The following is an 11,381-nucleotide window of genomic DNA, read 5'->3' as shown; positions in this document are numbered from 1 at the left end:
CTGGTTTTCTGCAGCCTCTCCTTCCTACAGTGTGACTCCTATATCAACATCGCCTCCTTCCTCTGGTGCTCTCTGACCTGCTGCCTGCAGGGTCCACTCCACCAACATACTTACATTCTTCCAGAGTCTGCAGTGTCTAATGTGTCTGTGTCTCGTGTCACCTGCACATTTTGGAATTGTGACCTGTGTCCAATGACCATTACTGTCTGTTTCCTGCCACTCAGCCACAGTGTTGCTGTCCCTTCCACACCATGGCCTGTGAATCTGCTCACACGGCTGTTGTGTGGCGTGATATTGAACGCCTGGAAGCCCATGTACCCCACATCCACAGCATTATCCTCATTGAGCCTCTGAACATAGGAACGAGGAGCAGGAAGAGGCCATCCAGCCCATCGAACATACCCTGCCATTCAATAAGATCATGGCTGATCTTTCCATGCCCTCAGCTGCACTTGCCCACCCTTTCACCATTACCCTTAATTCCTTTATTGTTCAAAACATTATCCATCTTAGCTTTAAAAACATTTTACTGAGGAAGCCTCAAACACTTCACTGGGCAGGGTGTTTCACAGATTCACAACCCTCTGGGTCATGTAGTGCCTTCTCACTTCAGTCCGAAATCATCAACCCCTCATTTTGAGGCTATGTCCTCTTGTTCTAGTTTCACCTGCCAGTGGAAACATTCCTCTCTACTTCTATCTTTTCTATTCCCTTCAGAATTTTATAGGTTTCTATAAGATCCCCCTCATTCTTGTAAATCCCAATGAGGATAATCCCAGTCTACTCAACCTCTCCTCATGTGACAACCCCCTGTACTCCAGATTCAACCCAGTGAACCTCCTGTGCACCCCCTCCAGTGCCAGGACATCCTTTCTGTAACTCCTTTAACTTGCTGCAGCTTGTTGATGTGATTTCCTCTGGTTTGGTTTGGGATGATGAAAGTTCTTGGTTTGTGAGAACCAAAACCCCGCCCTTCGTTCTGGTCAGATCATCTCTTCCGTTTTCTGCTGGTATTCTCACTGTGTGTCAGTGAGGAAGCTGACGGAATAATTGCTTGTGTTTGGAAACCCTTTCGACACTGCGATTCTGACATCTCGCTGGGTGAAGCAATCGGAGCCCAGCTCACTCCACTCTGCTGCTGAGGACCAGGAGCAGTCTCCTGTCCCACTTCCACCTCCACCCCCTGGCTCCAGACCCAAACACTGCCCACTCCCTCTCTGCCAGAGTACCCAGGCCAGGGCTGTTGGCACATTGTGCATCATTCACCCATCATCAACTCAGTAGATTTGAAATGTTGACTATTTTCTCCATAAGACCATCAGAAATAGGAACAGGAGGAGGCCATTCAGCCCCTCAAACTGTTCCACCATTCAAGAGGATCGCAGTTGATCCCACGTTCCTCACGTCCACTTTTCTGCCCTTTCCCCCTCGATCCCCCGACTGATCAAGAATCTCTCTCAACCTTAAATGTCCACAAGGACTCTGCCCCCACAGCTGTCTCTGTGACAAGGAATTCCAAAGACACTCAACCATTACAGAGAGGAGAAATTCCTCCCCATCTCAATCAGAAATTGGTGCCCCTTTATTCTGAGACTGTGCCCTCTGGCCCTAGACCCTCCCATGAGGGGAACCATCCTCTCAGCAATGACCACGTCAAGCCCCTTAAGAATCCTGGAAGTTTCAATGAGATCCCCTGTCATTCTTCTAAACTCCAGGGAGTAGATTCCTGATCTTCTAGTGAACCTTCTCTGAACTACCTCCAAATGAAATGATATCTTTCCTTAAATAAGGGACTGGAACAGCTCACAGCACTCCACTCCGCATGTGGTCTCCTAGAATTCCTCTGGTGTGGAAACAGGCCCTTCTGCCCAACACAGTCCACACTGACCTTCCAAAGAGTAACCCACCCAGACCCGTTCCCCCTACTCCATTACTCTACATTTACCCCTGACTAATGCACCTAACCAACAAATCCTCAAAGACTATGGGCAATTTCCCACGGTCAATTCACCTGGACTGTGGGAGGAAACCCACACAGACACAGGGAGAATGTGCAAACCCCACACAGACAGTCGCCCGAGGATGGAATTGAACCTGGGTACTTGGTGCTGTGAGGCAGCAGTGCTAACCACTGAGCCATTGTGCTGCCAAGCTGCCAGCACCATCTACAGTTGCAGTAAGACTTCCCTACTCCGACACTCCCAACCCCCTTAAAGTAAGGGCTAACATTCTATTCCCCCTTCCTGATTCCCTGCTGTCCCTGTGTGCTAGCTCCCCAGATGCTCTCTGGCCTCTTCAGAGCTGTTACTGGTTTTTTTTTTGCAATCTAATAAGCTTCTTCCTTTATTCTGAACATGAGCCAGTTCCCCCTCAGACTGATGCAATTGACTTTATTTCAGTTTAAGAATCTGTTTTGAACTTGAGTATATCTATTTCAGACTTAACATGGGATTCAATTTTATTACAATCACTGTTTCTCAGTGTAACTATTCCTACGGCATTCTTAATTAAAACTCAATCTTAAATAGATTTATCTTGAGCTCGGTAACCAAAAGAGGGAAAAGGGATGGGAGGAGTAGGTGAATATGGTGAGGGGAAGTGGGAATGGGAGGAGGCTGGTATGACGTGGGGTACCATAAAGCAGTTGGGCCAAATGGCCTCCGATTGTTCTGAGGAAGGGTTACTTGACCCGAAAGGTTAGGTCTGCTTTCTGTCCACAGATGCTGCCAGACCTGCTGAGATTTTCTGTTTCTGTTAGTGGCTTGTGTATCTGTGCTGGGAATTCTGTTTAAGACCACAAGTTGCATTGTGTAAGGATTATAAACACCTCTGACTCTCATTACATGGCTTGGCTGAGACCGTATTGAATGGGTGAACAGATTTGATGGGCCGAATGGTGCACTGCTGCTTTTGTTTCTTGTGAGATTATGTTCTTGCGTCCCTCTTTACTGCTTTGGCGGTTCAGCACAGCCACTCCCTGTGCTCTCAGGTTTCGCATTTCTTACCAGTTAGCTTCCCAGGATTCCTGACACCCAGTTTACACCCAGGCTTGGCTCCGTATCAACAAGAGTCAAACAAAACCACAAACAAACAAACCCCCAAAACGAGGAACACTGCTTTCTTCGGTGGTTTGTTCACACGTGAAAACGCCAGAACCGGGAAGCTGAGGTATGACCCAGACCTTTACCAGCAATTCCCACCGCCTCCCGAGTTCTGGGAAACCTTGCCGGAGAGCAAGGGATTTTTGGTGTGATCTCGCTGATGTAATGTGGGAAGAGTGGCAGCAGGTTGGTGCACCCCTCAATCCCGCAGTCAGCAGTGTTGTGGTGACCCAGTAACCAGTGTTTAGGGAATGTTCAACAACACTTGGAAATATTGGCTGTGGGATCTGTTACACCTGCCTCAGAGGCCAGACTGGCTCTCATTTTAATGTTTAATTAGAACGCCTACCCTCCGACAGTGCGGCGCTCCCTCGGCGCTGACCCTCCGACAGTGCGGCGCTCCCTCGGCGCTGACCCTCCGACAGTGCGGCGCTCCCTCGGCGCTGACCCTCCGACAGTGCGGCGCTCCCTCGGCGCTGACCCTCCGACAGTGCGGCGCTCCCTCGGCGCTGACCCTCCGACAGTGCGGCGCTCCCTCGGCGCTGACCCTCCGACAGTGCGGCGCTCCCTCGGCGCTGCAGCAGGTCTACAGACTGAAGGTCGGAGTTTGAAGTGGTTCCTGTTGGGACAAGTTGGTACTGACAGAACTCCCTTTGTGCTGAGGGTGGGCCCACTGTTTCACAGTGAGTCCCTGAGGCAGTCCCCCTAGTGAAGCAGGTTTCACTGTCATCGTTTGCTGTTAAAATAACAAAAAAGGGTTTCTGGAATATTGTTCATTGTCTTGGATGTTAAATTCACCAGGGACTGCAGCTGGCCCTTGCAGTATGTGTGAGGGTCTGGGTGTTAGACCCCTGACTGGGCTCACTGCTCACCAGGAGATAGCAGCCTTGGGGTGGGTGCAGAACCATCCCAAGAATAAAAGGGTACACTTCTGAGGACAGCTCTCTCTGAATCAGCTTTCCTTCCCCTTGCATACAGAAAATTCTGGGATGATTTTATCAGGAGGTTTAAAATGATCAACGATGGCGAGAATCTATTTCTTCTGATGGGTGGGTCACAACAAGAGGGGAGTCAGGAAGCATCTCCTCACATTGGAGTTGGTCTCTCTCTCTCTCTCTCTCTCTCTCGCGCTCTCTCTCTCTCTCTCTCTCTCTCGCGCTCTCTCTCTCTCTCTCTCCCCCCTCACCGACCCCTCCCCGGCACTGTACAAGAGTCACTGGTCCTGGAACATTAAGCCTGCTTTCGCTCTACAGATTCTGGCAGGCCAACTGAGTTTTTCCAGGAGTTTCTGTTTTTGTGTGGAATATTGTGATCAGTTTTGGGCCCGGTGTCTAAGGAAGGATGCGCCGGTGTTGGGGGGGGCGGGGAAACCAGAGGAGGTTCACAACAATAATCCCAGGGATGAAGGGTTCATTGTCTCAGGGGCAATTAAGGTCGCTGGGTCTGGAGGCAATGGAGTTTACAAGAATGACAGGTGTGAGCCGGGGTGGGGGGGTCTGATTGAAACTTACAGAATCCTGAGAGACCTGGGTAGAGTGGATGTGGAGAAGATGTTTCCATCAGGAGGAGAGACTAGGACACTAGGGCACAGCCTCAGGGGGAAGGGACCACCCTTTGGAACTGAGATGAGGAGGGGTTTCTTCAGCCAGAGGGTGGGGAATCTGTGGGGCTCCTTGCTGTAGGAGGCTGTGGGGGCCAAGTCTTTGCGTGTGTGTAAGACAGAGATAGGTTTTTGATTAGGAAGGAGACCAAGGAACAGGGATGAGGCAGGAGAATGGAGTCGAGCAACATATCCGCCATGCTTGAATAATGGAGCAGACTTGATGGGCCGAATGGCCCAATTCTGCTCCCGTGTCTTCTCTCGCTACTTGTGTTACTCGGAGCTCCATGCTCATCTGCCGGCCTAGAAACCACAGTTAAAATTCAGATCAGCTCTGATTGCATTGAATAGTAGAACAGGTTTGAGGGACTGAATGGCCTCTTCTGCCCCCGTGGAACTCCGCCCCAGCTCAGTATTGTCTTCTCTGCCTGTGGGCTGGGTTTCTGGGATTTCCCCCCTCTCTTCACCCAGCCGGCACAGTGAGAGTGAGTTGGCCTTTCCCCTAGAGTCATTTCCAAAGCTGTGCTCCATTTGAGTCAGAGTTGAGGTGGTGACAGAGTCTGTGTGCACACTTGTTGCAATGTGACTGGAACGGCCAGGGTTAATGAGTCACACCAGAGCAAGGTGCTGCTACTGTACTTGCTGTGCACAATGTGATTGCTTCCCAGGCCATTAGGAACCAACTGTGTGTGTGGGCACAGTGCCTAGGTCTGTTTTGTGCTGAAGTTCTAAGCAGAAACATCACTCTGTAACCCTTTAATAATCAAAGGAATCTCAAACCAGGGCAGAGAGAGCAACACCTAATGCCGCGTGGGATTGTGGGTCAAGCTGGAGGGGAAACACAGTTCAGTGGAATTTTAGAGTCATAGAGATGTACAGCACAGAAACAGACCCTTCGGCCCAACCCATCCGTGCTGACCAGATATCCCAACCCAATCTAGTCCTACCTGCCAGCACCCGGCCCATATCCCTCCAAACCCTTCCTATTCATATACCCATCCAAATGCCTCTTAAATGTTGCAATTGTACCAGCCTCCACCACTTCCTCTGGCAGTTCATTCCCTACACGTACCACCCTCTGCGTGAAAAAGTTGCCCCTTGGGTCACTTTTATATCTTTCCCCTCCCACCCTAAATCTATGCCCTCTAGTTTTGGACTGTCCAACCTCAGAGAAAAGACTTTGCCTATTTATCCTATCCATGCCCCTCATAATTTTGTAAACCTCTATAAGGTCACCCCTCAGCCTCCGACACTTCAGGGAAAACAGCCCCAGCCTGTTCAGCCTCTCCCTATAACTCAGACCCTCCAACCCTGGCAACATCCTTGTAAATCTTTTCTGAACCCTTTCAAGTCTGTACTTGCTGTTTGGAAGGACGGGCACCAGGATAGGGACGTGGTGCCTCCAGGCCATTCAGCCCATTGAGCCTGCCCCACCATTCCACACCATCATGGCTGATTTGAATACATCAATGCCTTTTCCAACCCCCCTGCCGGCCCTCTGTTTTAGAGAAATCTACCAGTCACTATCTTCAATGACTGAGCTCCCACAGCCCTGTGAGATGGAGAAACCGCAAAGCTCCCAGCCCCCCAAGTAAACGAATTTCTCCTTGTCTCAGATCAAAGTGAGATCAGGTTTTAGATTGCCTGACTCTCCGGGCTATTGTGGTAAAGAGTCTGGATCCAATGTAACCGTACCACTGGGAAACCTCTCCTTATCCCCTTCAGAGTTTCACAAAGTTAATGAAAACTATCCAGTCTTCAAATCAGCGTGAGGGGTCCACTGATTGGAAGCAGGATTGACCATCAGGAATAGGCCATTTAGCCCCTCCAGTCAGTTGGTGTGGTCATGGTGGATCTGATCAGTCCACATTGCTGCCTGCCCCCCATAACCTTTCACCCCTGATAACCTTTCATCCCTCGTTCATCAGGGACCTCTGCACCTTGGCCTCAAAACTATTCAAAGACTATCCTCCCATTGGATTTTCAACAACAATCCCAAACCCCCTGAAGGGAAAGAGGTTTCTCCTCGCTTTTGTTGGAAATGGGTGGCCCCTGGTTTTTAAATAGTGACCGTTTTGTTGAACAATCTCCCACAGGAGGAACCATCCATTCCACATCCACCAACGTCCACTGTCCCTCCCCAGGCCATGTAACTCACGATCCTTCTGTTCCCTTCTGTTGGTTCCTAGTCTCCAGTTTAAAATTCTTGTTTATCCTTGTCTTAGTTCAGATCCACCCCTTCCCTTGGCCCTTCCCTGTCTCCCAAGTCCCGATCCTCTGGGGATTCTGGCTCCTTGAGCATCTCCCAATTCCCATTGCATTCACAACGGCAGCCATGCCTTCACTTACCTGGACCCTGGACTCTGACCCTCCCTCTCTAAACCTCTCTGCCCTTTACTTTCTGACTTTGAGTCCTTTCAAGTGGACATCTTTGAGCAGGCTATTACCCTGACAGAGTCCGTCCTCCTGAGGCTGAATATTAACATCTCTGTAAGACAGTGGGGCCTCACTCCCAGCATCAAGCTGCCTTCCTTTTTGGTGACGGGGGAAGAGATCCCCCCTCTTCTCCCGCTTTCCCTCTTCCCCTCCTCTTTCCCCATTCCTTCACCCCAACTTCCCCCGTTCACTCCCCTCCCTCACCCCTTTCTCTCCCCCTCCCAGAGGAAATAGTCATTCAAGAGAAACTACCCAAACCCTTCTAACTGCTCCTTTGGGTTGCTTCATTTCCTGAGCTGACAGAGATACCTGTCTTTGCAAAATTAACCCTTTTCTGACTGGCCATTCCCTTCCTGGGACTGCTATCCCTCATGAGGTGTGGGCTGTGGGTGTGAACCCAGTCACCACCTCCACCCCCCTCCCCCACCGCACCAAGGCAGGGCCTAATCCCAGAATTTTAGAGAAACAGTAAGGTCAGCCTTGGGCTCTGGTGGGTTCCAACAACACTGAGGTTCCATTTTACTCTTAATTCCCGCCTTGTACAGATCAAGATGACTTTCACAGAGTCTCTGCACAGAGAGAAGCCTGAGGCCTGGTGCCCAGGTTAATGATTCTCTCTGCACCTCCACCTCTAACCCCTGGGGCCTGAAGCCAGGGCATTGTTCCTGCTGTCACTGACACTGAGCCAGGACCTCGGGTCTCTGTCAGAACAGTTCATTCAGTCAGTTCAGAGGGGCAGAGTAGTGAGGGGGTTTTGGGAATTGGAGCGGGGTGATGGGCTCAGGGCTGGCTGGGGAGGGGGTGACGAGGCCTGGGTGGCGAGGGTAGTGGCGTAGGAACCACCAGGCCTTGTCTTGGGGCAAGCCCAGCCAGACAGAGTGACAGAGCTCTATCTGTTCCTGACCTGCTGTTGGGGTCTAAGTTCAGTGACATGGTGTGTTATTGGTTCAGTATAAACACACCCTGAATCATCCACTGAGTTAATCACCAGGAAGACAACATCTAAACACACGGCTCCCTCGATACCGGCCTTATCAGAGAATCAGATTAATGCTGGCCCACTTTCTCCCTTGCAGATTAAGGAGTTATTTTCAACCGATTCCAACCACCCCCCTTAATTGTCACTTTTGTTAACCCATGAGGCTAAGTAAGGAAAAAAACTTGCATTTTTATAGCACCTTTCTCAGGTAGAGGACATCCCAAACCACTTTTGTGTTCACTGTGTAAACACTAAGGCCATATTCTACACGGCAAGATCCCACAGAGAGCAAAATGATGACACGATGACCTAGTTCACTGATGTTGCCCCTAGTCATCTTCAAAACAGCAGCATCTACCCGGAAGGCCATTACTCCGACAGTGCCCACTCCCTCAGCACTGACCCTCTGGCAGTGCGGCGCTCCCTCAGCACCGACCCTCTGGCAGTGCCCACTCCCTCAGCACTGTAATGCAAGGGTCAGCACTGAGGGAGCACTGCACTGTTGGGAGTGTTGGTCTACCTTCTGTGACCCTTGACATTCAGACTGGGAAGTGAGTGTTGAGCAGGGAATCAGCACTGTCTCCTGAGGGAGCTGTGCTGCATTGATGTGGCCATTTTTAGGATGATGTGGGGATGTGATCAGGATGTTTTCGGTGAGTATGGATCAGAAGGAATACCCCCACTCAGACATTTTAGATCAGAAAACCAAAACGCATTGGAGCAGGAGTAGGCCGGTCCACCCATCAATTCTGTTCCCCATTTTGAGAGGTCATGGTTGATCTGAAGATCCTTAACTCTATTTTCCTGCCTTTCCCCAAAACCCTTGGTTCACTTCCTGGTTAATAATCTGTCTCAGCCTTGAATATTCCTGGTGACCTGGCCGGAGAAGGTTTGCTGACCCTTGTTGTAGTTGCCTGTTCTGGTCTACACTCATTAACCAGCAAGCTGAGACAGAGCTCCCTCACTGAGTGCCCATACCTGTCTCCCTGACAACCTCAGTTTCCTTTCCTGACCACAGCACCCCCCCCCCCCCCCAATGTTGGAGTTCCCTTGGCTCTGGGGGAAAGTGTAATGTGTCCCTAGCTAAGTGGTCCAAGGATTAGAGGTCGTGGAGCAGAGCGAATCCTGGATTCCAAGTCTCTAGTCCAGCCTTCCTGAGTCAGATGGGTTTTCAACAATGTGATCCGAACATTGGAACAGGAGGAGGCTCTTCGGCCCCTCTGGGATGTTCTGGGATGTGGGCGGCACGGTGGCACAGTGGTTAGCACTGCTGCCTCACAGCGCCAGAGACCTGGGTTCAATTCCGCCTCAGGTGGAGTTTGCACGTTCTCCCCGTGTCTGCGTGGGTTTCCTCCGGGTGCTCCGGTTTCCTCCCACACTCCAAAGATGTGCAGGTCAGGAGAATTGGCCATGCTAAATTGCCCGTAGTGTTAGGTAAGGGGTAGATGTAGATGTAGGGGTAAGGGTGGGTTACGCTTCGGCAGGGCGGTGTGGACTTGTTGGGCCAAAGGGCCTGTTTCCACACTGTAAGTAATCTAATCTAATCTAATCTAATCTTAATTCACCGAGATTGTGATAGATCTGCCCTGTCCCTGTGTAAACCACCTCTAACAGAACTGGATGAGCAACCGATCTCTCGCTGAGCACTGCTATGTGTGTCAGAGACCTTCCTCATTTCATTCCGGATAGATCCGGCTCTGCCCCTCATTCCAGACTGCCATCAGCTGTAACCCATAACGTACTGAAAACTTTCAAATCACAACCTAACCTTTGAAATACCCTGGAACACCCCTCTGTTGTAGCTTGGAGTCCAGGTATTATTTTGTTAAAGCCACCGTTGTTGCTTCTCCCTCAAGGGGAGCCCATGATGTTGATTGTGGTGGCACTGAGCGAGTAATTGAGATTCTAGGAGGTGAATGTCACTGTGATGGATGAATTTAATAAAGATCTGAATGCCACATTAGCCTAATGGTGACCACGTAACCACTACAGATTGCTGTAACAATCTGGCTGACTAAAGTCTCTGTGGGAAGGGAGTCTGCCGTGTTTATCCGGTCTGGCCTAATGTGTGACTCCACACTGGCAGCATGTTCAGAGTGGGGTTGTGGGAAGGGGGAGGGGGTTTGTTGTGGGAGGGGGAGGGGGAAGGGGTTTGTTCCCCAGTTGCTGACATGTTGGGTTTTGTTTCGGTGGGTTTGCAGGTTACTGACTGAGAAGGTGATTACCACGGCCCAGGGATGCAGAGCATTAAATGTGTGGTGGTGGGAGATGGTGCAGTTGGGAAGACCTGCCTCCTGATCTGTTACACCACCAATGCCTTCCCCAAGAATACATCCCAACTGTCTTCGATAACTACAGCGCACAGATCACCGTGGACAATCGGACAGTGAGCCTGAATCTGTGGGACACTGCGGGTCAGGAGGAGTATGACAGACTGAGGACATTATCCTACCCCCAGACTGACGTCTTCATCATCTGCTTCTCCATAGCCAGCCCCCCATCGTATGAGAATGTGCGCCATAAGTGGCACCCTGAGGTGACCCACCACTGCCCGGATGTGCCAATGCTTCTCGTGGGCACCAAGAAGGACTTGAGGAATGACCCTGAGACCATCAAGAAGCTGAAGGAGCAGAGCCTGAGCCCCATTTCCCATCACCAGGGCAACGGGCTGGCCAAGCAGATCCAGGCTGTCAAATATATGGAGTGCTCCGCCCTCAACCAGGAAGGCATTAAAGAGGTCTTTGCCGAGGCTGTGAGAGCTGTCATTAACCCAGCTCCGGTGAAAAGCAAGCGATCCTGTCAGCTCTTGTGAAGAAGGCTCCCTCTCCCCTCCCCATTTTCCCCCTCCCACCTTCACTCCCTCCCCCTTCCCCACTCCCCTCCCTCTCCCTTTACCATTCCCCACTCTCCCCACTCCCCCTTCCCCACTCCCTCCCTCCCTTTCCCCCTTACTCACTGTCCCTCCCTCCCCCAGCCTGTCATTCCCTTCACCTCCCCAAACCCCCCCCCCCCCCACCACCACCAACCCCTGCCGATGGTTAGCCACAGTCAGGACATTGTAACCTCTGGGTAACGGCCCTGGAAATCCCACTGACCGTGGGAAGAGCTCAACTCTGTCCAGCATTCAGAAGGAGAGTGATCAAGGGCAGAGATCTACAATAGGTCTCTTCCCAATATTTGCTTCCCAAACCACCCCCACCCCCCCTCACCAAGACCCTGGCAGACACTGTCTCCCAAGAAAAGTCATTTCTCGTGCATTTGGGGG

General features: G+C 51.1%; 1 protein-coding gene across 1 annotated transcript; it reads left to right on the top strand.

Moving 5' to 3' along the window:
• The first annotated feature begins 3,015 nt into the window (after window positions 1-3,015).
• On the top strand, window positions 3,016-11,124 carry LOC140473093 (rho-related GTP-binding protein RhoG-like). Its single transcript, XM_072567555.1, is given in 3 exon segments — window positions 3,016-3,168; window positions 10,318-10,441; window positions 10,444-11,124. Coding segments are annotated over 2 exon segments (573 nt in total). The 5' UTR covers window positions 3,016-3,168; window positions 10,318-10,353; the 3' UTR covers window positions 10,929-11,124.
• The last annotated feature ends 257 nt before the right edge of the window (window positions 11,125-11,381 follow it).

The sequence above is a fragment of the Chiloscyllium punctatum genome, unplaced genomic scaffold, assembly GCF_047496795.1.
Source record: "Chiloscyllium punctatum isolate Juve2018m unplaced genomic scaffold, sChiPun1.3 scaffold_515, whole genome shotgun sequence".
NCBI lineage: Eukaryota > Metazoa > Chordata > Chondrichthyes > Orectolobiformes > Hemiscylliidae > Chiloscyllium > Chiloscyllium punctatum.
The sequence above is the reverse complement of the archived record's forward strand: the minus strand, read 5'-3'. Positions and strand labels throughout refer to the sequence as shown.